The 22,845-nt window shown below is 37.0% G+C and overlaps 2 protein-coding genes across 5 annotated transcripts in view; both read left to right on the plus strand.

The window, feature by feature from the left end:
* MTHFD2L (methylenetetrahydrofolate dehydrogenase (NADP+ dependent) 2 like) overlaps nt 1–2,490 on the plus strand; it is a 148,297-nt gene extending 145,807 nt beyond the window's left edge. For all 4 annotated transcript variants that reach the window (XM_040237068.1, XM_040237065.1, XM_040237066.1 and 1 more), the window contains one exon: nt 1,033–2,490. In XM_040237068.1, coding sequence (XP_040093002.1) covers nt 1,033–1,145 — 113 coding nt within the window. In that variant the 3' untranslated portion in view covers nt 1,146–2,490. The remainder of the gene's footprint in view (nt 1–1,032) is intronic.
* A 4,692-nt stretch (nt 2,491–7,182) lies between these two features.
* EPGN (epithelial mitogen) lies at nt 7,183–16,277 on the plus strand. The gene is made up of 5 exons (XM_040237069.1): nt 7,183–8,057; nt 8,594–8,683; nt 11,245–11,365; nt 12,317–12,469; nt 14,254–16,277. The coding sequence occupies exons 1-5, from the start codon at nt 8,015–8,017 to the stop codon at nt 14,306–14,308; spliced, it is 462 nt and encodes a 153-aa protein (XP_040093003.1). The 5' UTR covers nt 7,183–8,014; the 3' UTR covers nt 14,309–16,277.
* The last annotated feature ends 6,568 nt before the right edge of the window (nt 16,278–22,845 follow it).

Consider the following 22,845-nt stretch of genomic DNA (forward strand, 5'->3'; position numbering starts at 1 on the left):
CATCACTGACTTGAAAGGCACGAATTTGAGCAAGCTCTGGGAGTTGGTGATGGATAGGGAAGCCTGACATGCTGCAGTCCATGGGGTCGCAAAGATTTGGACACAACTGAGCGACTGAACTGAACTGAGTCAATCATGGGTTACAGATTTTCTTTTATTAAACTTTTTATTTTGTATTGGAGAATAGTCAACTAACAATGTTTGATAGTTTCAGGTGTACAGCAAAGGGACTCAGCCATACATTTACATGTATCTATTATTCCCCAAGCTCCCATCCCATCCATGCTGCCACATAATATTGAGCAGAGTTCCCTGTGCTGTACAATAGGTTAGATTTTCATCATGTAGCACTAACTGAACTGCATGAAGTTTTATGCTACAGTGTTGGCCTTGTGTTTTTTTTTTTTTATACACGTTCAATATCATATACAGAAGTGTGTGTGTGTGTGTTACAGTCTGCTTCATTGTAAAAATTATTTGAGGATGCTAGAGTTATACATGTAATGTAGAAAAATTCAGTGTATTCTGTTAATTAAACAAAGAAACCCTTGGACTGAGGTGGTTGTAATGCCCCAGCTGTCTACGTAAGCAAATCAAAATCTAGGTCTGGAAATGTCTCAAGGTTACGAAATTGAAAGCTAAGGACAACCTATCACAAACAGCCAACTAGGCTATAAAGCTGGACATTAAAGCTATAACTAATAAGTGGTTTTCTTGCTTTGTTTCTACCTTTTCTCTGTAAGTCGCTCCTGTTGCTGAAAGCTTTCCAACTACTTCAGGTTTGGTGCTGCTGGATTTGACTCCATTTTTGTGCAGATAAACTCTTTAAGTTTTAAAATAATCGCTTCACCGAGGTGGATTCATGTCAATGTATGGCAAAACCAATACAGAATTGTAAAGTAAAATAAAATAAATAAATTTCAAAAATAAAATAAAATATTCACTTCTGTTTTTACAGTTTTAACAGTTCCATATGTTTAAAGATATGAAATTCTGAGAAAAAATAAGAAATTTTTCTGTTTCCTCCATCAGCTGTTAAGAAGAAGGCTAGCTTTATCACTCCAGTTCCGGGAGGCGTGGGACCCATGACGGTGGCGATGCTTCTCAAGAACACCCTTTTGGCAGCTAAAAAAACCATTTACTAGATCACGTGGAAGAATAAAGCAAACTGAAGTCATGCTACGTATTTATTTGACAAAAGGCAAAAATCTTTATATTTTACTACAAAGCTATTTCTACATTGTATTTATTTTTTCATGGGTAGAATCATTGTGGATCAGATGATTCACACAATCTTATGCATTTCCTGCTAATATTTACTGGAATATTTTGAATGGATTTTGAGTTTTAGGAAAAAAGAAAACAACTATAATGACACTTTGGTAACAATTGCTTGTTTTGTGAATAATATTTGTTCATAATGTTAAAACAATAAAGGGCTCATAACAAATGCATATATTTTTGACACAAATATCACAAATAGTGTGTCTTCAACAAACATGATGTCAGCCAAATAGTCTCCTTTGTAAAATGTAATTTAGATTTTGCCATAATCATACTCAATTTTAAATATATTTTATATTCTACATTGTATGCTGAAAGATATAGCTAAGTTGTGTCCAACTCTTGTGATCCCATGAACTGTAGCCTGCCATCATGTTCCTCTGTCCATGGGATTCTCCAGGCAAGAATACTGAAGTGGGTTGCCATTTCCTTCTCCAGGGGAACTTTCCCGATGCAGGAACTGAACCCAGGTCTTCTGCATTGAAGGCAGATGCTTTACTGACTGAGCTACGTGGGAAGCCCATATGGTATGCTGAGAAAGAGCCAAAGAGCTTACTTGCTAAAAGAAAGGTAAAATATTAAGCATAAGATTTTGATCTCATGTACTTCCCAAATGTACTCTCCAAGGCATACTAATGAAAAATTATGCTCCATTCGAGGAAAAGAAAAATGTGCAAGGAACCCCAAAAACGCCATGCTACTTGGAAAGGTATTGATTATTTCAAATTGTGAATGACTACTTGACGTAGTAAAAATGCAATAAGAATATTTTAGGCTTACATGTAATTGCTTTGTTCTCCTACAAACATATTTGAATAATATGTTCCACAAATCAAGAAATCTAATAGCAAAATATGACACTATGTGCCACAGCTACTCCTTAGGATATGACTAAAAACCTACTGCTTTGTTGCCCACAGTTATTTTCTCTTATGGCATTTGGTTCTCACAGTAGATGCCATGTTTTTAACACAATTTAAATTAGAAAGTACATGTGACTGTCAGTTGAAGGCTATTTGAGACTACCCTAGGCACATAATTGTATTGTTGTCATGCCCGAATCCCAGTGTGTTAATGTACCAATAATGATTCTTACCCAATGCATGTCTTTATTAGTGTGTACTCTTAACCATTTGTGTGAAAATAGACTAGATGTTTATAATTAATAATATTTCAACTGCATAATAAAATGAGTTTGGAAAGAAATACATGTCTTCTTTTTTCCTAAGCTATACGTTTCCTTGTTCATATACTCGTTATCTATTTCTTCACAGCAGGCTGGGGAAATGTACAAATGTCTCAAAAAGGAAAGAAAATGTTCTGTAGCCCATTCCACACTAATCTTGGTCTGATAACCTTGATAGTAGTTTTTTCTTAATTTTTGTTTATTTTTGGCTGTGTTGGATCTTCGTTGCTGCACAGGCTTTTCTCTAGTTGCGGCAAGTGGGAGCTACTCTTTGTCATGGTGCGGGGGCTTCTCATTGCAGTGGCTTCTCTTGTTGCAGAGCACGGGTTCTGGGGCGTGCAGGCTTCAGTAGTCTCAGCTCCCGGGATAGGTTCAGTAGTTGTGGTGCACAGGGTTAGTTGCTCCGCAGCATGTGAGATCTTGGACCAGGCACTGAAGGAACTCCTGCATTGGCAGGTGGGTTCTTTACCACTCAGCCACCAGGGAAGCCCCTTGACGGTTTTTTAAAATCAAAGATCCCAAGCAAACATGTCAGAAAGGCCCTCATTAATATTTAAGTGTCCCAGTTTCCCAAAACGAACAATGACTATTGCAGTGGGGTCAAGACTATCACAATAGAAGAGATTGAAATCAACTCCACATATAGCTGAGACATCAATAGATTTATAGGCAATGAAAAGAGTGAGGAGATCAGTAGATGGAAAATTACTAAGAGAACTTGATTAGATATCAAGGATGGAAGGATTTTTGTTAAACTACCTCACCAGGTAGTTTGCCTGGAAGATCCCATGGACCGAGGAGCCTGGTAGGCTGCAGTCCATGGGGTCACTAAGAGTCAGACACGACTGAGCGACTTCCCTTTCACTTTTCACTTTCATGCATTGGAGAAGGCAATGGCAACCCACTCCAGTGTTCTTGCCTGGAGAATCCCAGGGACAGGGGAGCCTGGTGGGCTGCTGTCTATGGGGTCGCACAGAGTCGGACTTAGCAGCAGCAGCAGCAGCACCTCACCAGGATTCTTGTTAAAGTTAGGTCAATATAAAGGGTAGGAGAGGAGGAACTTAATCAGATATGGCAAGAGGACAAGGAGCAGGGCAGGGGGATTCTCCATAAACTAACTTAACAGATTTCTTTGCTAAAACTGTGTTCAACAGTCTAATTCGATGCCTAGTTAAGAAAAGGATTCAGAGGAGCCTAACTAAAGTTTCGTCAAGAAGGAAGCCTTTGTCAACACATAAAGGAAATGAAGTTGGTTCATCAGTATCATAACTTTACTTATAGATATTATTTGGGGTCTATAAAAGGTAGATATATGATTGTCTTGTGAAGGAGATTTGTAGAAGTTCCCTTCTCCTACAAGTATCTGTTAAAAGGACCCTGAGGATTAGTGAGGACTGAATAATAACATGAAAACATGGAGGTGAGAATGAGCTTAGCAAATACATATGAAAGCAAGGGCAACAGTCAGACTGAAGTGAAAAATGTATGTTGCAGAGTGGTGGAAATATAGCTGGATAATAGCAGAAATGGGTTAGAAAAAGCCTGGATAAATCAGAATTTAGACTATAGTTAGTGATAGAACATGGGAGTTGAAGCCTGGAGGATGTTATCACTGATTATCATGAGAAAGTTGTAAAGAGGAGCTGATTTGGAGGAGAGATAATATGTTCAGTAGAAGACATGTTGTGTTTGCAGTGATGACATAATACATAAATCAAAGTCCTAACATAATATCACTCTGGATTGAAAATAATTTATGGCTAGTGGTGAAAATTTAAGACACAGTAATGATGCTAAAGCTGAAACTCCAGTACTTTGGCCACCTCATGCGAAGAGTTGACTCATTGGAAAAGACTCTGATGCTGGGAGGGATTGGGGGCAGGAGGAGAAGGGGACGACAGAGGATGAGATGGCTGGATGGCATCACTGACTCAATGGACATGAGTCTGAGTGAACTCCGGGAGCTGGTGATGGACAGGGAGGCCTGGCGTGCTGCGATTCATGGAGTCGCAAAGAATCGGACACGACTGAGTGACTGAACTGAACTGAGTGTGTGTTAACCACTAAATTCCTAACCTTTTTGACCACTGTATACACCCTGCATCTTTCTAATCTTGTTCAATAGTAATAGCTATCCTTAACTGAGCATGTGTTATATGTTTTACATTTTTGAGGTTGTTGTTACTGACATTTTGCATTTGATATATGAGGAAATCAACCCATGAGGTTATGAAAATAAGTCTCAGCCAAGGCCAAATGGGTAGGAAAGGTAGAATTGAAATTCAAAGAAAGGTCTGTTGGGTGATATGAGCCAGAACCCACTCTCTTTTCTATCACTCTATCCCCTCAGTGCCCACCTCCCTGCCACCTAGAATCCTTTCTCTTATCATTATATTTCTAAAATCTACTTGCTATTTAAGATTCACTTCAAATGAAACTCATCCAAGAGAAATGCTGTGAGATTTTGACTAAGTTCCACCTCTGCACTCTCATACTCATTTATGTACACAGTCACGGCAGTCATCTCTCTCTACCCAGGACTGTAGTTAAGTTTGTACTTTCCTTGACTCACTCTAGTTCCTTGAGGTCAGAGTCCATGTATGATTTGTCTACTCGTCTTACAAATGTTGGATGTTAGAGGCATAAAGTAGTTTATGATTGAATGGATGACAGCTGAATTCATGAGAATTACAGATTAGAGAAAGATAAGCAATGTGCTGGTGACCATTTCCTGCAAATGTCCAAAAACAAATTGTGACTCTTAGTCAAAGAGCAAGAGAGAAAGAAAAATTGGAAGGATAGGAGAGGAGAGCGGAGATGAAGAGAAGGAAAGAAAGGAAAAGAAACTGTAAGTGAGAGAGGGAAGGAAAAAATAAACTTAAGGGGGAGGGGCGGGAAGAGAAGGCACTTCCAGTGTTGCTTATGACTAGAGAGAGATGAATAAATTAAAAAGACAGTGAAAATGGTCAGAGGGAAAAATGATAGACGGGCATTGCAGCTCTTCGCTTTCTTTCTCATTCTAACATGCATCAAGAATACAAATATCCATATGGCCACTTGACAGTACCTACCATCCCCAGTCTTCAGAATTGCTGAAGGACTCCCTGATGAGAGGACTGAAGACATGAACACTGGCGATTTCCTGCTTAGAGTGTAAGAGGAATCCATGAGGATGAGTCCTAGAGGAAAAGAAGCAAAGGATAACTTGGAGCTATTTTCATAGGCTCAGGTGGTAGATGAGTCTACGTATTATGTGGCTTAGTCCACCAGACTGGAGAAACATCTAGGCAGACAGCAGTCCGCTTCTCTTAGTCCAAATATGTGCAGAAGCCACAGTTCATTTAATGTTTAGATTCTTATGGTAAAGGTAATTCACTTAAATCTTGATTTTAGGAGATAATGTGAATTCCTCTAAGGTCAGTATACTGACTCCTGCCAGAGGACACAGCTGGGGAAATGGAAAGGACGCGTGACCTGGAATCCTGAACACAGAGTCAAATCCCAACTCTAGGGTGTGTCCTCTGGCAAGTCATTTAATTTCTTTTGAGTCTTCAGTCTTCATTTGTTATATGGGAATTAAAACAAGACCTGTTGTTTATTGCTTTCTTCACTCAAGATAGATTGAGTATACACTATATATTAGGCATTGGATTTGTTGGGGCCAGCCAGGATTACTGAAGACAAATTTGTGATGTGTGTGAAAACCTTCTGTAAAATGCAAAGCACGGTTAAGTACCAGTTAACAGTTACTACAAAGATGTTGTTGTACTATGTCCCAGTCTTTGGAATAAAGGTATTTAACTTTATTCCTAGCATCTTCCTCCTGAAACTGCAATTGGTTGTGGTTTATTTAATCCTTTGTAAATGATTTCTTCTTAAATTCTCACCAATCGCACAGAAGGTGATTATATGACTTATAATTCAAATATTAGTTGCTTAGGAAAAATCATATCCAGAAATTGTCCTAATAATGGTTAAAAAGAAAACTTCACAAAAGTAGAAATATGAACTGTGTAGGCACATTCAAGTAAGCCAAGTCCTATATATTCTTCAACTTTCAAAGGATGACTCTTGTGGTAAGTGATTGCCCAAGTTATAATGAGTTCAACAAGCTCATTCTTGTGTGATTTCTAAAGCCAAGTTTATATTTGAATAGTGAAAGGGTTCCTTTCTGGTAAACTGAATTTGCTGGGTGGACATGATGCAAATGACAACCTATCCCGACTTATACAAGTTTTCAAAGTACAGAAAATACGAGCAATTGAAATTCTTGGTAGAAAACTTTAACACCTCAGCAAAACATATTTATAAATTATTTTATTATAAATTGGGCAAGTGAGAATTTATGGAAGCTCCTATTGTCACAAAAAGTAATAGCAATAATTACATATTTTGGCCTTAAAAATGATACTTTAATAATTGTAAGTAGATTTTGAATAAGGTAAGGTGAAGTCGCTCAGTCGTGTCCATTGCGACCTCACGGACTGTAGCCTACCAGGCTCTTCTATCCATGGGATTTTCCAGGCAAGAGTACTGGAGTGGGTTGCCATTTCCTTCTCCAGAAGATGTTCCCAACCCAGGGATTGAACCCAGGTCTCCTGCATTGTAGGCTGACGCTTTATCATCTGAGCCACCAGGGAAGCCTCAAGTAGATGAATAGCAAAAAAAAAAAAAAAAAGTGAATGTTATATTAAACTTAAAACTTTCTATTCATTGGATGTACCAACTATATTTTAATTTCATCTTATTGGAGATGATATTATTATTGTTGTTGTTAGTAGTATTTTGGTGCTTTACTAGCCTAATCACTGGGGCACATTTTTAAGAACTGTAGTTCCTAGAGCTTGGTAGCCATTCCATTTACTCAGAAAAATGTTAAATGGCAAAAATGACATAAAGGTAAATGTTATACTCAAAAATAATTATTTTTACAGAACTTGAAATACTAAAACTAAGTAGCAAAAACTAAAATGGAATATTAAACCTTTACTTTTATGCACATTTAATTGTTCTCTCCTGCCACTAAAAAACAAAATATCTTGATTTACAGTGCAACCCAATCTGTCCTAAAAAGTAGTGTAAATAACTGCAGCTTCAGGGATATTTCTTTTATTAACAGGTTAAGATGTTTCCTGGTTTGGATATATTAAAACTCCCCTTTCTTGGAATCCTGCATGGATTGCCAGCAGCTTAGGAGCTAGAACAATTCTGTTCACACCAAGGGAGCTTTACCTGAATTCAGTTCTTTTCTGTTGTTTTAAGTACATTTACAAACATGATTATGCCCACAGGTAACAGGAAACCAGTGTTTCAAAAGAAAAACTTGATCACACTACCAGATAACACAGGTATCCTAAACAAGTACATGAACGCCCCAAGGCTTCATGCTGCTGCCAGAAGGACATATTTTTTTGATTGCTAAGAACTGCCAGATGACGCTTCATGAAATATAAATGCAAGAAAGCCTCTCAGAGAGCTCAATAAAAACCTTCCACCCATCGGTCTAGGAGGATAAGAGCAAGATACTATTAACAAGTGCAGGAAATGGATTTCGGGGTTCCAATATCAGTCTATCTCTTGATCAATGGTAGGTCATTTCTTTTTATTGTGTTAATGTTGTCTCATTGTAAAATGTGAACAGGATTTGCTTTCTCTGTACGAGTGAGAAGTTGGTTTTTAGCAATTGTTCTTTATGACAAAGATCCAAGCAAGGAATCCGTGGATTCATTTAGTTTCTTATGTAATGTTTTGACACATTCCTCTCTTAATATATTTTGATATCTTTTTTTCTGAGATCTCTATATTGTTTGTTCTATACAACTGAAGAGCAGTTGAGACATTTTAACTATGATATGATAGTATCCTTGTGATTGAGTGAGTTTATAAATGTATTCATTTTCTCTTAACAATTAGTGGGTTTCTATTTTCTCTAGCTGTAATGTAGTGAATGGAATTGATATGCATGAGAAACTCAGAAAACTGTCCTTAGTAGGTTATGGATCTCAAATGTAGATGAAATAAAAATAGAACAGATGTGGGAATAGACAGAATAACTTTTGATCTGTTGCTTATACGTAGAAGGAGGCTCGCCTGCTAAAGATGCCTTTCCCCTCCTTCACACAGCAATGACAGCACTGACTGGAGAGGCAGCCAGGACTATAAGCCCCCCAGTCACAACCCAGCAGAGTAACTGGACAGTTAACAAAACAGAAGGTATTTTTCTTCACACTTTTGTATTTCAAGCGACTTTTTAAAATATGTTTGAGCGAAATTTGGATTGTGATAAAAGCAACATTGGAAATTTTTAAACATATATCTTATTATTAAACAATCTTTTATCGGGACATTGTGAAATGGAAGTGGCAGGTAAACATGTCACAGAGAATCATCTTTTTAAAAGGGGGAAGTGGAGCAGATGAGAGAAAGTTGTCTTCAGTTACAGTCCTGGATGGGAAACCTGCCACACTTTCTGCCTGATTCCTGCTGAGTTCCCAATAACCCAGGCATGTCTAAAGGCAATTTGTCCCCATTTTGACATTCTCAATAAGGAACAATATTTTGATCTGTGATTATGAGCTCTTGCAGCCAAAAAAATTCTGGCAAGCAGATGAAGCCTTAATCCACTTTCTCTAATCTTGGGAAACATCTTTTTTTCTTGTTTGTCTTTGGGGTTTTTTGTTGTTTCAGTGTACACCGTATTTCCCAACCACTTGTACCCAATTTTTGTTGTTAATGGTGATGACATATTTTATTATTGTTATTAAAATAGTTTTCTGGCCATTGTTGAGCATCAGCATGTTTCCAAACTATTTGAACTCTTAGAGGTGAATTTAGGAAGCTTGTTATCTGCCAAGACCTGTGTATCAGGTGGCTGTGATTCTCAGGCAAATCAAATATCAGCCCCTGATGGGAAGATGTGCTTTGTGATTTACAACAAAAGAAACACCATGTCTTGCTCTCAGAGCCTGGCAAATAAAAGAAGATGAAGTCAAATACTTTGTTTGTGCACATGAAAGATAGTAATATTTAAGTATTCTTCATTTCACCAATAACTTTATATTTTAAAAACTTCCTTAAAATATTTTACCCATTTGAATTTTTGAGCATATATTAATTTGAAAAACAAAATGTGCGGCTTTAGGATAACTTTTAGCCAGATTCTTCATGTCTCCGAGCCTTTAAACAAAGAGAAAGCATCCTTGTTGGAAGATAATACTGTTGAAATTAAAGAAGTACAGTTCCCTCTCAGTGTCGTAACAGTTTGCCCATCACCACCGTTTTTCTTCCCTATTAGTGAACTGCAAATCAATAGTCTCCAAGTTACAGGCAATAATATTGGAAAGAAAAGGGATTGAATATGTCACTTCAGTAGTTTTCCTTTGTGTTCTTGATTGGGGAATTCTAGTTTCCTGCTTATTGTTTAATCTAAAAACTCTGAATCCAGTACCTCAGGAAGATTTTTGTGAATTTATAATTAATATTCTTGTCCTTAGGGGGAAGATGAGTCTCTAGTCTACTCTCTCCTTAAAAATATCTTCTTTCAGTTCTCACATTTTCTAGTAAGTCCTGATTCAGGCTTGCTTAATTGAACTTAGTTAATCTTGAAGTAGGAAGAACCTAGTACAGTTTATAATGGGAAGTTCTCACTGCCTTAATGATCAAGGTGAGAAATTAGATTTACTATGCTACATTTAACAAAATGAATATGAATTTTAAGGTAATGTGCGTTCTCAACCAAAATGAAGTTATATATTGAGGACATATGATGTTTATTCACAACAATGACAAAAATAAAATGCCACTAATTCTGCTTGAGAAGAATTTAAGAATCAAATATTAAACTACACTAAAATTATGCCATTTTACCCAAATGTCATTCCCACTGCATATACCTCAAAAACTGCATAGGTATATGTCTTCAATACATCAAGGAATGAAAGATAACCTTTCTGAAATATATGTATTTTGCCACAGTACAGCTTCCCAAAGAGAAGTTTCCCATAAAAAGGCTTCTGGACATTTGACCACAAAAGTTTAACTAAGTGTGGTCATCTGAATAGTCTAAGTGCTAGAAATCAAAACCCAGGTTTTCTAATTCCAATTCCATGGCTTTTCCTACAATCTCATAATGCTTCTTAATTGAGTAAAATTTCTAATTAACATCCAAAGGTATTGTCTTAGCTATGTTAAACCTGAGCCATAAATTATTTCTGGCTTTACATATGTGTCATAACAATACCTCTTCTGAAATCAGTTGTGGAAAACAATTTCCTTTCCATTAGCTACTTAAGGTCCACAGATGAGCAAGGGCAGATTCTCGTCTCACTCCTCTGGGGAGACAAGAGAAATCAAATTCATTATCTCACAAGCATATATCCACATCTCCCTAAGTGCTTACTTCTCGGGTATATGAAAGCTTCTGTATTTATTAGCATCCAGGATACATTTGGGAAGCCTTATTTAAGATACCATACTGACTAGAATCAATGCTGCCACCTTTTGGCAGACTTGTATCTATATCTTATAATGAAATTTCTAAAGAACAGAATGATAATCAGTCTGCCTCCACCACCTAATTTATTAATATGTCTAGATGATATTAACCTAACCTTTGTATATATAACCTGCCATGCCAAAGGAATGAATCAATAGTTCAAATGGCAGAGAGCTCAAAGAATATTCTTAAAATGAAAGGCCTTTTTGTATATGTGTTACAAATCTACTATGAAAGCGTGACCCACTTCATCTGTTAATGTAGTATCTCCTTTTTCTAGCTGACTACACAGAAGTACCCATAGCCTTGAAGTTCTCACATCCTTGCCTGGAAGACCACCATAGTTACTGCATCAATGGTGTCTGTGCATTCCACCATGAGTTGGAGAAAGCCATCTGCAGGTAATTGCAAAGAACTTCCCAAGTCCTAGAGATGGGAGAAGGAAAATGTATGCCTCCTTTCACATGGTGTTTCATATGGTACATTTATATACACCTCTATCTTACCCAGTAAAAAAGGTACATGATCTGAACATGATTCACCAATTCTCTTTGTATTTGAATATCTAAGGAGTCTTTTTCTAACCTACCTAATTCTCAGTACTTAAAAGTATGGTTCCTAGATTAGCAGCATCTGTGTAACCTGGGAGCTTGTTAGAAATGCAGAAGTCCATGCCATACCTCAAAATTACTGAATCCAAAACAACTTTTGAAAAGTGAAAATGTTGCTCAGTCGTGTCCAACTCTTTGCAACCTCATAGAGTATAGCCCACCAGGCTCCTCTGTCCATGAGATTCTCTGGGCAAGAATACTGGAGTGGGTTGCCATTTCCTTCTCCAGGGAATCTTCCTGACCAGGGATTGAACCTGGGTCTCCTACATTACAGACAGATTCTTTATCATCTGAGACACCAGGGAAGCCCAAACCAGCTTTCAATAATGTGCAAAGTCGTTTCTAAGATTTTTATGAGTTGATTATAGGATGAAATGAAACTATGGCAAAAATATTTCAGGAATATAAAGTTCTAGATCAACTGAGATACTGTTTATGACCATTGATTTACTCAGCATCCTCTTATGAAAGAGTAGGTTAACAATTTTCTAGGTCAACTCATGGAGGTGTCCTACCTTTCTTTTCTACCAATGAGGGAAGCTGCGTTAATACAGGGTTTTAATCAGATAATTAGTGCAAATGCATGGCTTCTTCTTCTTTAATAGATCAATTTTCATTTGGTATGTGCCTCTTTAAGTTAAATCATTTTTATTTAATTGTTTTCATTTTTTGAAATTAGTCATATGTGTTTCTATCATCATGAGTTTTAACATTATACATTTTTTCTTTTTTTTAAAAAAGGTGTTTTACTGGTTATACTGGAGAAAGGTGTGAGCATTTGACTTTAACTTCATATGCTGTGGATTCTTATGAAAAATACATCGCAATTGGGATTGGCGTTGGATTACTATTAAGTGGTTTTCTTGTTATTTTTTACTGCTACATAAGAAAGAGGTAAGAAAAAAAAAACAAATTATGAAGTCACTAGATATTCATTTGACAAACATTTACTGAGCCCCTACAAGGTACCAAGCATTGACATATATAATTGTCTAGTGAAAATATGGCTGTAAATCTGGTAAGTTCCTGCATATTTGTTTTGATGCCTCTTCTCATAAACCCAGACAAGAGGTAGAGATTTACCTGCAGTTGCAATAAGATAGCTCCAATTTACAATTTCCCTTCATCCTCATCTCTCTCTGCCTACATCAAGTTATAAATGAGTAGGACAGTCAGTCCACAAGGGTGAAGATTAACTGTGTCCTGTGCACAACTATTGGAGTGCTGAATACCGTGTTTGGGACACCATACGTGCTCAGTAAATATCTGTTAAATGGACACATCAAAATATAAGTATGAAATTAATGAAAGTGTGTAACAAACTTGGGCCATTTTCTTCCCAGATATCAACTGAGGGTATATTCAGGAGATACTGCCTACTGCTAAAAGCTAAAGAAGACAAATTTGATCCACTAAGTATAAATTACTCATGTATTAATTATTAATTACTATTTCTGGCCTTTCCACACTGGTAATTTTACCTAAAATCCACATATAAGGAAAAGTCAAAAAATACGTGACATACATTAAAGAAAAGTAAAAATACATTTCTTTTGCTGTACTCTGTTAACTAAGTTGTCATTTTTAAAATGACCAAAAGTTATTATATAATATTAAAAAAATGTTTTCTTAATAACTGCACCTTAGAGTAAAATTTGTTATATCAATTGTGGATCTATTGATACAAAATCTGTTAAATCAGCTACATAAGAGATCAAGAAAGGAAAAACAAAGAAAAGGAAGTAAGACCTTTTAGTGTAAATAAGACAGCTGCCTGAAGTCAAGTTCCCTAGAAGAAGAACTATGAAAGAGATTCTTGAGTGAGTGATTGGTCAAGGGACTACTCAAAGCTGAAACTTGTAATGAAGTAGGAAAGCTAGAGCAGAGTGGAAAGGAAGCAAAGATGTAGCTTTAGCTGAAATCTATCCTCAGCCTGATTCCACAGGGAGACCTAGAACATGAATGGCATCTCTGACCCAACCTAAGGAGGTGAGGGAGCTTGGTTTTAGTACCCAGCGTCATCAGGTGTGGATGTCAGAATGCTCCTGTGGGGTAAGGGACAGGGCCTTGGAATCTCCCAGAAATCTTCAGGCAAAATCCTCTCTTGGCTGAGGACAGTCCTCTAGAGAAGGATGGTGCTACAATCCTCTAAAGAAGGATGGTGCTGTGAGCCTTATTATGGGCTTCCCTGGAAGCTCAGCTGGTAACGAATCTGTCTACAATGCAGAAGACCCTGGTTCAATTCCTGGGTTGGGAAGATCCCCTGGAGAAGGGATAGGCTACCCACTCCAGAATTCTTGGGCTTCCCTGGCGGCTCAGACAGTAAAGAATCCGCCTGCAATTCAGGAGACCTGGGTTTGATCCCTGGCTTGGGAAGATCCCCTGGAGGAGGACATGGCAACCCACTCTAGTATTCTTGCCTGGAGAATCCCCATGGACAGAGGAGCCTGGCGGGCTACTGTCCACAGGGTCACAGAGAGTCGGACACGACTGGGCGATGAAGCACGGCACGTAGCGCCTAAGCCTTATTAATACCCACAGCTGCTGAGGGATGGGGATGGTAAAGGGGGTATAGGTGGGACACCAAGAGCAACTGTTATACCAGAGCATCTATATACTTCTCAATAAGCTATACTAACAGCAGTCAAATTCACATGGAAACCAATGCTCTGTTTTAGGTATCTAAAATTGAAATCACCTTACAATATCTGTTCTGGAGGAAGACCACTGTGAAGCCTTTGTAAGAAATTTTCATGAGGCACTGGTGTAAATCAGTGGGCCCAAAACTGAAATCTTCAAGTGAAACAACAAAACTTCCCAAGCTGACTAGAAAGTTGGGATCATGGTGAAATGAGAGAATAAATTTCAACGTTGGTCCTTAGACTCTGTCATCGTTAAAGCGCCGTGGGAGCCAAGGGAACAAGCTGCAGTGCAGAAGTCAAGTTCACAGTCCTACTCTGGGTTTGCTGCTTCTGTGTGGTTTTTGTTCTCCCTATGGGATATTAAGTTTTACACTTCTGACTACGTCAGATGTGAATTCTCATGACAATAATTATCAACTGCGCAGTTGTTAGGGGAAGCACACTGATTGAAACCTCCCACCCTGGCCAGGCACCACAGTAACCATTTGCATGAGTTGTTTTATGACAGAAGGTCCTGGTAAGGAACAGGGAAATAATAAGCCTCCACCAACCAGAAGAGTTTGGGAAAGGTCAAAAGGAAACACCACCTGTCCGACCACCTCCCAGAATCCTTCTCTCTGGCATCCATCTTGGCTGAACAAGATGTGCACCACCAGGAAGGACTCTAAGTCAGAATGATTGGCTAAGGACAACCTGAAAACTAATCCTATCACCATAAAACCCAAGACCGCAAGCCATGTGACAGAGCAGTTCTCCTGGGTTCCCTTACCCTCCTGCTCTCCGCCTGGGCGCCCTTTTCCAATAAAATCTCTTGCTTTGTCAGCACATGTGTCTCCTTGGACAATTCATTTCCGAGTGTTAGACAAGAGCCCAGTTTTGGGCCCTGGAAGGGGTCCCCTTTCCTACAACACTGAAGGGCCATGCTTGGGTTCTTCACTATGCTTGCTACTGGGATTTTGGACCGCAGCTCTATGGACCAAATCTGAAACATGCTGCTTTCATGGTGTCTAAAAGAATGTGATGTCAACTACTCGGATGAGATTAGTGTTACGGCACCTCCAGTGACCCAAACATGTGACTGGAAGTCTAAGCTAGAGAAAAGAAAATGGAATGTCCAAGGCAAACATAAATCATCCCAAGCTTGTGACAACACTGTGAAATATGGAATAAGCTAAAGAGTTTCTGATGACTGAAAACTTATCTGGATATTGAGTCTTGAATAGGCAAAACATTTTTTTTCTGCATGGATTATAAAATTTTGTATTTGACTCACTAGTCTTCAAATGCTTATGTTCATCACTTTCTCCTATTGTTAGTGGAATTACCTGGTGACTATTTGGACTGACATTCTAAAATTCTACTAATGAATACAATTCTACAGTTGACTCTGAAATAGAGACTGAAGAACCAGACATTTTCACCAACCAAGAGCATGTGGAACCTTTCTGTACCATTTCTGGATACCTGATAGAAGATTTATACGTGGAGAAAATGGAACATTGATAGAAATAACATTTTGAGAATTATGGTCCTACCTGTTTAATCATTATTCTTCTACCTAATTCAGATAATCCTAGGCCCCTTAATTTATTTGGGCTTTCATGTCATTTTCCACAAAGCCTTTCTAGCACTAAAATTTGATATTGAGAGAAGGGAGAAAAATTTCCACATCTGTGTTGCAAGTGTGATTATTCTCAACTCCATGTCTGTCCCCAGTCTCACCTCTCACTCTGAAACACACCACTGGATATCATCTTCAGTGTATATTTTAGTGTTTGGTTGTTAAAATAATAATTTAAGAATTTGTTCTTAAAGGAAGTGAAACATGAAATTAAAGAATAGTATCTACCATGTTTCTTTTAGATTCAATCTAAGACTATGGACTTTTTTTTCTTTTTTTCTACTGTGGAATAGATAAGCAAAATATTTTGATCATGGCATGGGTTAAAAAAGGTTGGTCAAAGGTGAATTTTCTTACAATGGAAGCCTAGTAGCAATGCTTCTCTTACATCAAGTTGTGACTTTCCATTCACTTCTAAATAAAACTACCTCCTGCTTTCCTTTGAGTAGAAGGCATTTCACTTGCTTAGTTTGTTTTTCCTTCAGAAGGAATTTAAAGCAGATGAATTGCACATCAGCACTTTCTGCATGATCTCACAAAGTATGCAGAGGTTACATCATCCCAAGGAGTAGGGAGGTAAAGGTTCCTCCCAATGACTCCTCTTCCTGAGCATTTTGAATAGGTGTTAAAAAGCAGGGGAGAGTCCAGGAAGAAACAATAAAGCTTAATTAAGGACTGCCTCCTGATGAAAAGAAAGAGGAAGTAAGACTAAAGTCTCTGGAGAGGTGATAAACTAAAAAGTTACAAATATTTGCTGTCTATATGTATACTTAACTGAATCGATATTGAACAAGAAATTAAAATTCCCAAAATGCCAAACCAAAAAGTAGATAAAAGCAGAAAACCAACAGAGGTTGTTTTTTTCACCTTTGGAAGAGTATGCATTAACATCATAAAATCCACCCAGTGAGAAAATATGGAAATTTAGAGTGTGGCTCCTGAGAAGCCATCTGTTTATGATCTGTCATACAAAGGAATCTTGTGCTCATATAACTACTAGAGTTCATTTTCCAGGAAGGAATCCCTGGTATTCTTATGGCAATATCTGCATTTGTAAGCAGGTCTTCAGTAGGAACATGTATAAGATGTTCTGCAAATCTTTCATTTTCTGTTTTTTCCTATATGAAATAAGACCCTCCCTGAAAAGAAGCCTACCAGTGAAGATCTGGTATCAGAACTACATTTTCAGTCATTTAAGAAAGAAATGAGAACATATTTCTGGCATCTTTGACTAAATCAAACCAGCCAACAGGGTTCATCAGTTTCTTTCATTTCCCATTTTGTCTCCTTCCTGTGTCTACCCTTCAGTTCTTGAGAACACATTCTTAAGTCATCAGCATTCATGAGTGCTTCATTAATTAGCCCTTTGGAGCATGATGGCAATAGGAGCAAACACTATAATTTCAGTCATGCTTGAGTGAATAAATTTACAAAAAAGGAATTATAACTGCTTTCCCCAGGTTATTTTTTTTTGTATAATTATATTGGAAGTAGATGAAATTATAATACAGTTTGTCTTTTAGTGTTTCCTGGCACAATACAACCCTTTAATTTTGAAACGCCCCATTTTGCTGACATCAAGAAAATGTCCATTTATTATATGCAATTGAAAAAAGAATGTCTTAAGGAACTAACAATGCAAACATGAGCAATTTAAGCTTTGATGTTGAACAGAAGGACACTTCTCCATAGAAGACCATGAGTAAACCATCTAATTTCTCTGCCTTGCAAACTGTAACACACTCTGTGATATGATGTAAATATTGATATCCTACAACCCACACTCATGGGAAGGGTTACCAGAATCTCTCTATTGCAAAACACCACTCTTTCTGGCTTACATCATTACTGTCTGACATCAGGATACTAGCATTTGCCAAGATGAACTGGAAGTGTTGAAATTTAATTTGTGAGCTTGGGACTGCTAATCTGGTTGAGTCCACATTTCTGCCCAAACTTTTGGCACAGCCCTATTCAGTAGCACATTCAGAAGCATATCTTCCAGATTCAGCTCCAAATTTCTGTTAAACATTCAATGAATGCACAACTCAGAGTACAAGACCTAAGTAGTTATTTCTTCAGAATTCAAAGTATAGACTTCTTGAGAATAACCATGTGAAAAAATGTGATCCATCACTACATTTTACTCCTCCGCCAAAACGAAACATGAGGGCTGTTACAGATTGTGGCCCAAACCCACAGCTTCCAGAGAAGTATCTCATAAAGATTAAGAATGTGATTATACAGTAACAAGAACTGAATTGTTTAATCAGGCCTTATGCCTATACTTCGTGGGCTTTCTGAGTAATTTTTATGTGTCAGATAATATTGGAGCATAAGTAACTTAGATTAAAATTCTGTTAATACCACAGTCTAGCCCGTATCAAACTAGCAGTTTTCTTTAACAGAATGTTAGTTAGGCTTCACATCTTTCTGGAAAAACAATGGCATATCTAGATTTTTTTTTTAACTATACAAAACTATTGATTCAATATTGAGTCTCTTCTCAAAGGAAACTGAAGTAATAGTGTAATATAGCTACCATTTATGAGCATTTAAAATGTTTGAAAAGCATTCTTAGCTTTATTTTAATTAACCCACACCTATATGCAATTAAGGCTTACAGAAGGCAAATCATTCTTTTCAAGGTCACATAGCCTTTCAGTGGCAGAGCCTAGATAGATCTAGATAGATCTAATGCCAAAGTCCCTTATTTAAACCTATATGAAAATAGTTCCCAACATTTTATGAAAAACATTAGTGTTGGGGGTTGATTTTCTTTCTTTTTTTTCTTATGAGTTTGAATATATACCCAAGAGATTTGCAAGCAAATGAAAAGTTATTTTCTTTAAAATATATAAAATAATGACCTTGTCATGAATTGACCACAAAAATTTCCTGGTGTCATCTGCAGATTATTAAAATATGAATAGCATCCTTAGGGTGGGGCCAGAACAAGCTTCAAGTGCCTACTGAATGTACAGTCTGAGAAGAGACTTTAGACTATAAATGAACCCTGGTTTATCCATGGGATGTAGGGAATCAGTTGGTCACTTGGGAACACTTGATCCCAGCCTGTGGACAAGGGTACTTTGGCACTAATATCCTAACAGGAGCATTGTGGTTGAGTTTGGTAATGAGATGAGGAGCAAGTGGTTTTCACATCTCTAGGAAATTCTTAACAACCTCCTTCCCACCACAACACCCCCAATTCTACCCTAATGCCATATATTCTTCAGAGAAAAACAGTCAATTGTAGTGGTCCAGCTTGGGGCAAAAATTGGAAACAACATTAAAAAAAAAATCTGCAATGAATGGATAGTTAAAGGACCTGAGATCTAGTCTGGCTGTGTGATTCTCTAACTTTGCTGGGGCCATTTGGACTGGCTATCTTTGTCTGTTAAGTGAAAAAGATATTGTTTAGAGAGGACCTCCACATTCCCTTCCGGGTTGAAAGTTGTATGTTGAAAATGTGCAGCCTATAAGGCAGATCCCATCCACAGGTATATTTCTTTTGTCTTTCAAGGCATCTGTTTTAGATGCATTTAGCCCGCATTTAGAAATCAAGATGTTTTACTATAGAAATCTAGCTTCTAGAAAAAAAGGAGATACAGGATATATATGAGGAGTTAAAGGAGATCTCATAGATACAGGATATATAATAGGAGATACACAGCTCTGACCCTATTTTCTTAACGTAGCTTTGATCAGGAGTGTGTCCTGAACACCCAGCCAGTTTCTGTCTTCTCATTCAGGGTTCCTATGGATCTTAAAGTGTGCCACAATGGTTTGACTGGATTAATTTTAAGATCCTGCCTCATCTAAATTCCTCTGAATCTAGTCATCTGGGTAACCTGTAGAGGGCCTTGTTGTACTGCAAAACACTCAAGTCATGAAAACCTGGAAGCTGTCAGGGGTGGCATCCAGTGACTCAGATTCCCTGCCCTGCCCACACCCTCAGTCACTCTCTGCTACAATCTTTGTCAGATTTGTTTTCTCATTGTTCAGCCCTGTTTATGTTAACTTCCTGATCAAAAACTAAACTGACTCCCCATTGTGTGCCATGATTAACAAAGGCTCCTCTCCCAGTAGTGTGAGACCCTCCACAGGGAGGCTCTGGTGGTCTCTTTCTTACCTATCTTTCTGGGGGCTCCCAACTCAGACCATCAGCTGCAGCCACCAGTTGCCCTTTGCTATCTGAAGAGATCTCACAATTTCTATCTGTATGTTAGGTTGTCAGCTATTCCCTCCACATGTATCACCCTCCTTCATCTCTGTTGGTCAAGATTTCATGAAATTTTTTTTTTCAAATCCTGCCATCTCTATGAAGAATTACATTATTTACAAATATCATCTTTCCCTTCCTTTGAGTTCCCTGATTATTATTTTGTTTAACCTCTCAAATAGTCCTTACATTCTGCCTTGTATTATAATGAATTTTGTTTTTGGCTAAGTTCCAGTTATGATCAGAAATCTCAGAGAGCTGAGTCCCAACTGTTTACTAGCTTGGTGATAGAGAGTAAATTATTTAACCCCTCTAAATCTCAATTGCATCAATTATAAAATGGGGATAATAATAATTACACCTAACCCATAAGGTCATTTTAGGATTAAGTTAACTTAGATAGCTAACTATGTAAAATATTTAGAACACAGTACCCATTCAATAAATTTTACTTATAATTATTAAACATTTGAAACTCCTGTATATGCCTTCCTAAAAAAATTATCACATTGCAGAATTAAGCAATAAAAACCACAGGTCATATGGGAAAACTAAAGCAAGGGGTATAATACTCGAAAACTGTGTGACATTAAAAAAAAGAAACACTAAAGAAAATCATCAAACCACAAGGGAAGAGACAAAGAGAAGAAGAAAAGAACAGGGAAAAACTATACAACATCCAAAAGCAATTAACACAATGGCAATAAGAGCTTACCTATTAATGATCACTTTAAATGTAAATGTACTAAATTCTCCAATCAAAAAACTTAAAGTAGCTGAATGTATAAAAAGACAAGACTTATCTATATTATGTTCCCTGTAAGAGACTCACTCCAGATCTATAAACACACACAGATTGTAAGTTAGGGGATGGAAAAAGATATTCCATGCAAATTAAAACAAAGCTGAGAGTAACAATCTTATATGTGATAAAGTTAAAAAAACTGCAACAAAAGACAAATAAGGGCATTACATAATCATAAAAGGATCAATTTAAGAAGAAGATATAGCATTTGTAAATAAGTATGCATCCAACATATAAGCATCTAAATATATAAAGCCAATATTAACAGATATAAAGGGAAAATCAACAGTAATGCAATGATAGCAGGGACTTTAACACCCCACTTAAATCAATGGATAGATCAACCAATATATACAAAACATTGCATCCTCAAATGCAGAAGACACTTTTTCAAGTGTACATGGAACATTCTCCAGGATAGGTCACATATTAGTCCACAACACAAATCTAAATAAATTTCAGATTAATATCATGTCAAGTTTTTTTCCAATCAAAACAGTATGAAGCTAGAAATCAATTACAAAAAGAAACTAGAAAAAACACAGACACATGGAGATTAAACTACATGCTACTAAAAAACCAGTGAGTCAATAAAGAAACCAAATAAGAAATTTAAAAAATACCCTGAGACAAATGACAATGGAAACACAACTTTCCGGAATCTAGGATGCAGCAAAGTCAATTATGGGGCAATATCGTAGCAATACAGGCTAACTCAAGAAACAAGAAAAGGCTCAAGCCAGCAAGGCAACTTCACATCGAAAGGAGCAAGACAAAAAAGAGAAAGCAAAGCCTAAAGTTAGCAAAAGGAGTGAGATAACAAAGATTAAAGTGAAAAATAACAGAAAAAGAGACCAAAAAACAATACAGATCATTGTAATTAAGAACTGTTTTTTGAAAAGTAAACAAAATTGATAAACTTTTAGCCAGATTCATCAAGAAAAAAAAGATCCCAAACAAATAAAAGAAAATACACCATATACTACAGAAACACAGTCACAAGGCACTACTGCAAACAATGATACAACTACAAATTGGACACCCTAGAAGAAATAATTAGCTTCCTAGAAACATAAAATGTTCAAAGACTAAGTCAGGAAGAAAGAGAAAATATGAACAGGCCAATTACTAGTAATGAAATTGAATCAGTAATCAAAATATCTCAACAAACAAAAGTCTAGGACCATATGGATTCACAGGAACATTCCAACATGTATTTAAAGAAGAGTTAATACCTATCCTTCTACAACTATTCCAAAACACTAGAGGAAGTGTTTCCAAATTAATCTATGAGACCAGCATTATCCCAATAAGAAAACCAGACAAAGATACTATACAAAGAAAAAGAAAGAAAATTACAAGCCAATAGCCCTGATGAACATAGATTAAAAAATTCTCAACAGAATATTAGCAAACCAAATTTAGCAATATATAAAAAAGATCATACATCATGATCAAGTGGAATTTATTCCAGGGATGCAAGGATGATGCAATACCTACATATTAATTATTGTAAAACAGCACTTTAACAAATTAAAGCACATTTTATTTAAATGATCATTTTCAGATGCAGAAAAAGCATTTGATGAAAGTCAACATCTATAGTGATAAAAACTCTCAACAAAGTGGGTATGGAGGGTACAAACCTAAACATAATAAAAACTGCATATGACAAGCCCCCAGCTAACTCATACTCAGTGGTGAAATGCTGAAAGCTTTTCCTCTGAGATCAGAAACAAGTGAAGTATGCCCACTCTCACCACTTTTATTCACATGATACTGGAAGTCCTAACCATAGCAATCAGAGAAGAAAAAGAAATAAAGGCATCTAAAATGGAAGCAAAGAAGTAATACTGTGACTCTTTGCCAATGGTGTGATATCATATAGAATAACCTAAAAACTCCACCAATAAACAATTTTGACTAATAAATGAATTCATTAAAGTTGCAAACTTTACAAAATTTACAAAAAGATAC

The sequence above is a fragment of the Oryx dammah genome, unplaced genomic scaffold (assembly GCF_014754425.2).
Source record: "Oryx dammah isolate SB20612 unplaced genomic scaffold, SCBI_Odam_1.1 HiC_scaffold_3, whole genome shotgun sequence".
Taxonomy (NCBI): Eukaryota; Metazoa; Chordata; class Mammalia; order Artiodactyla; family Bovidae; genus Oryx; species Oryx dammah.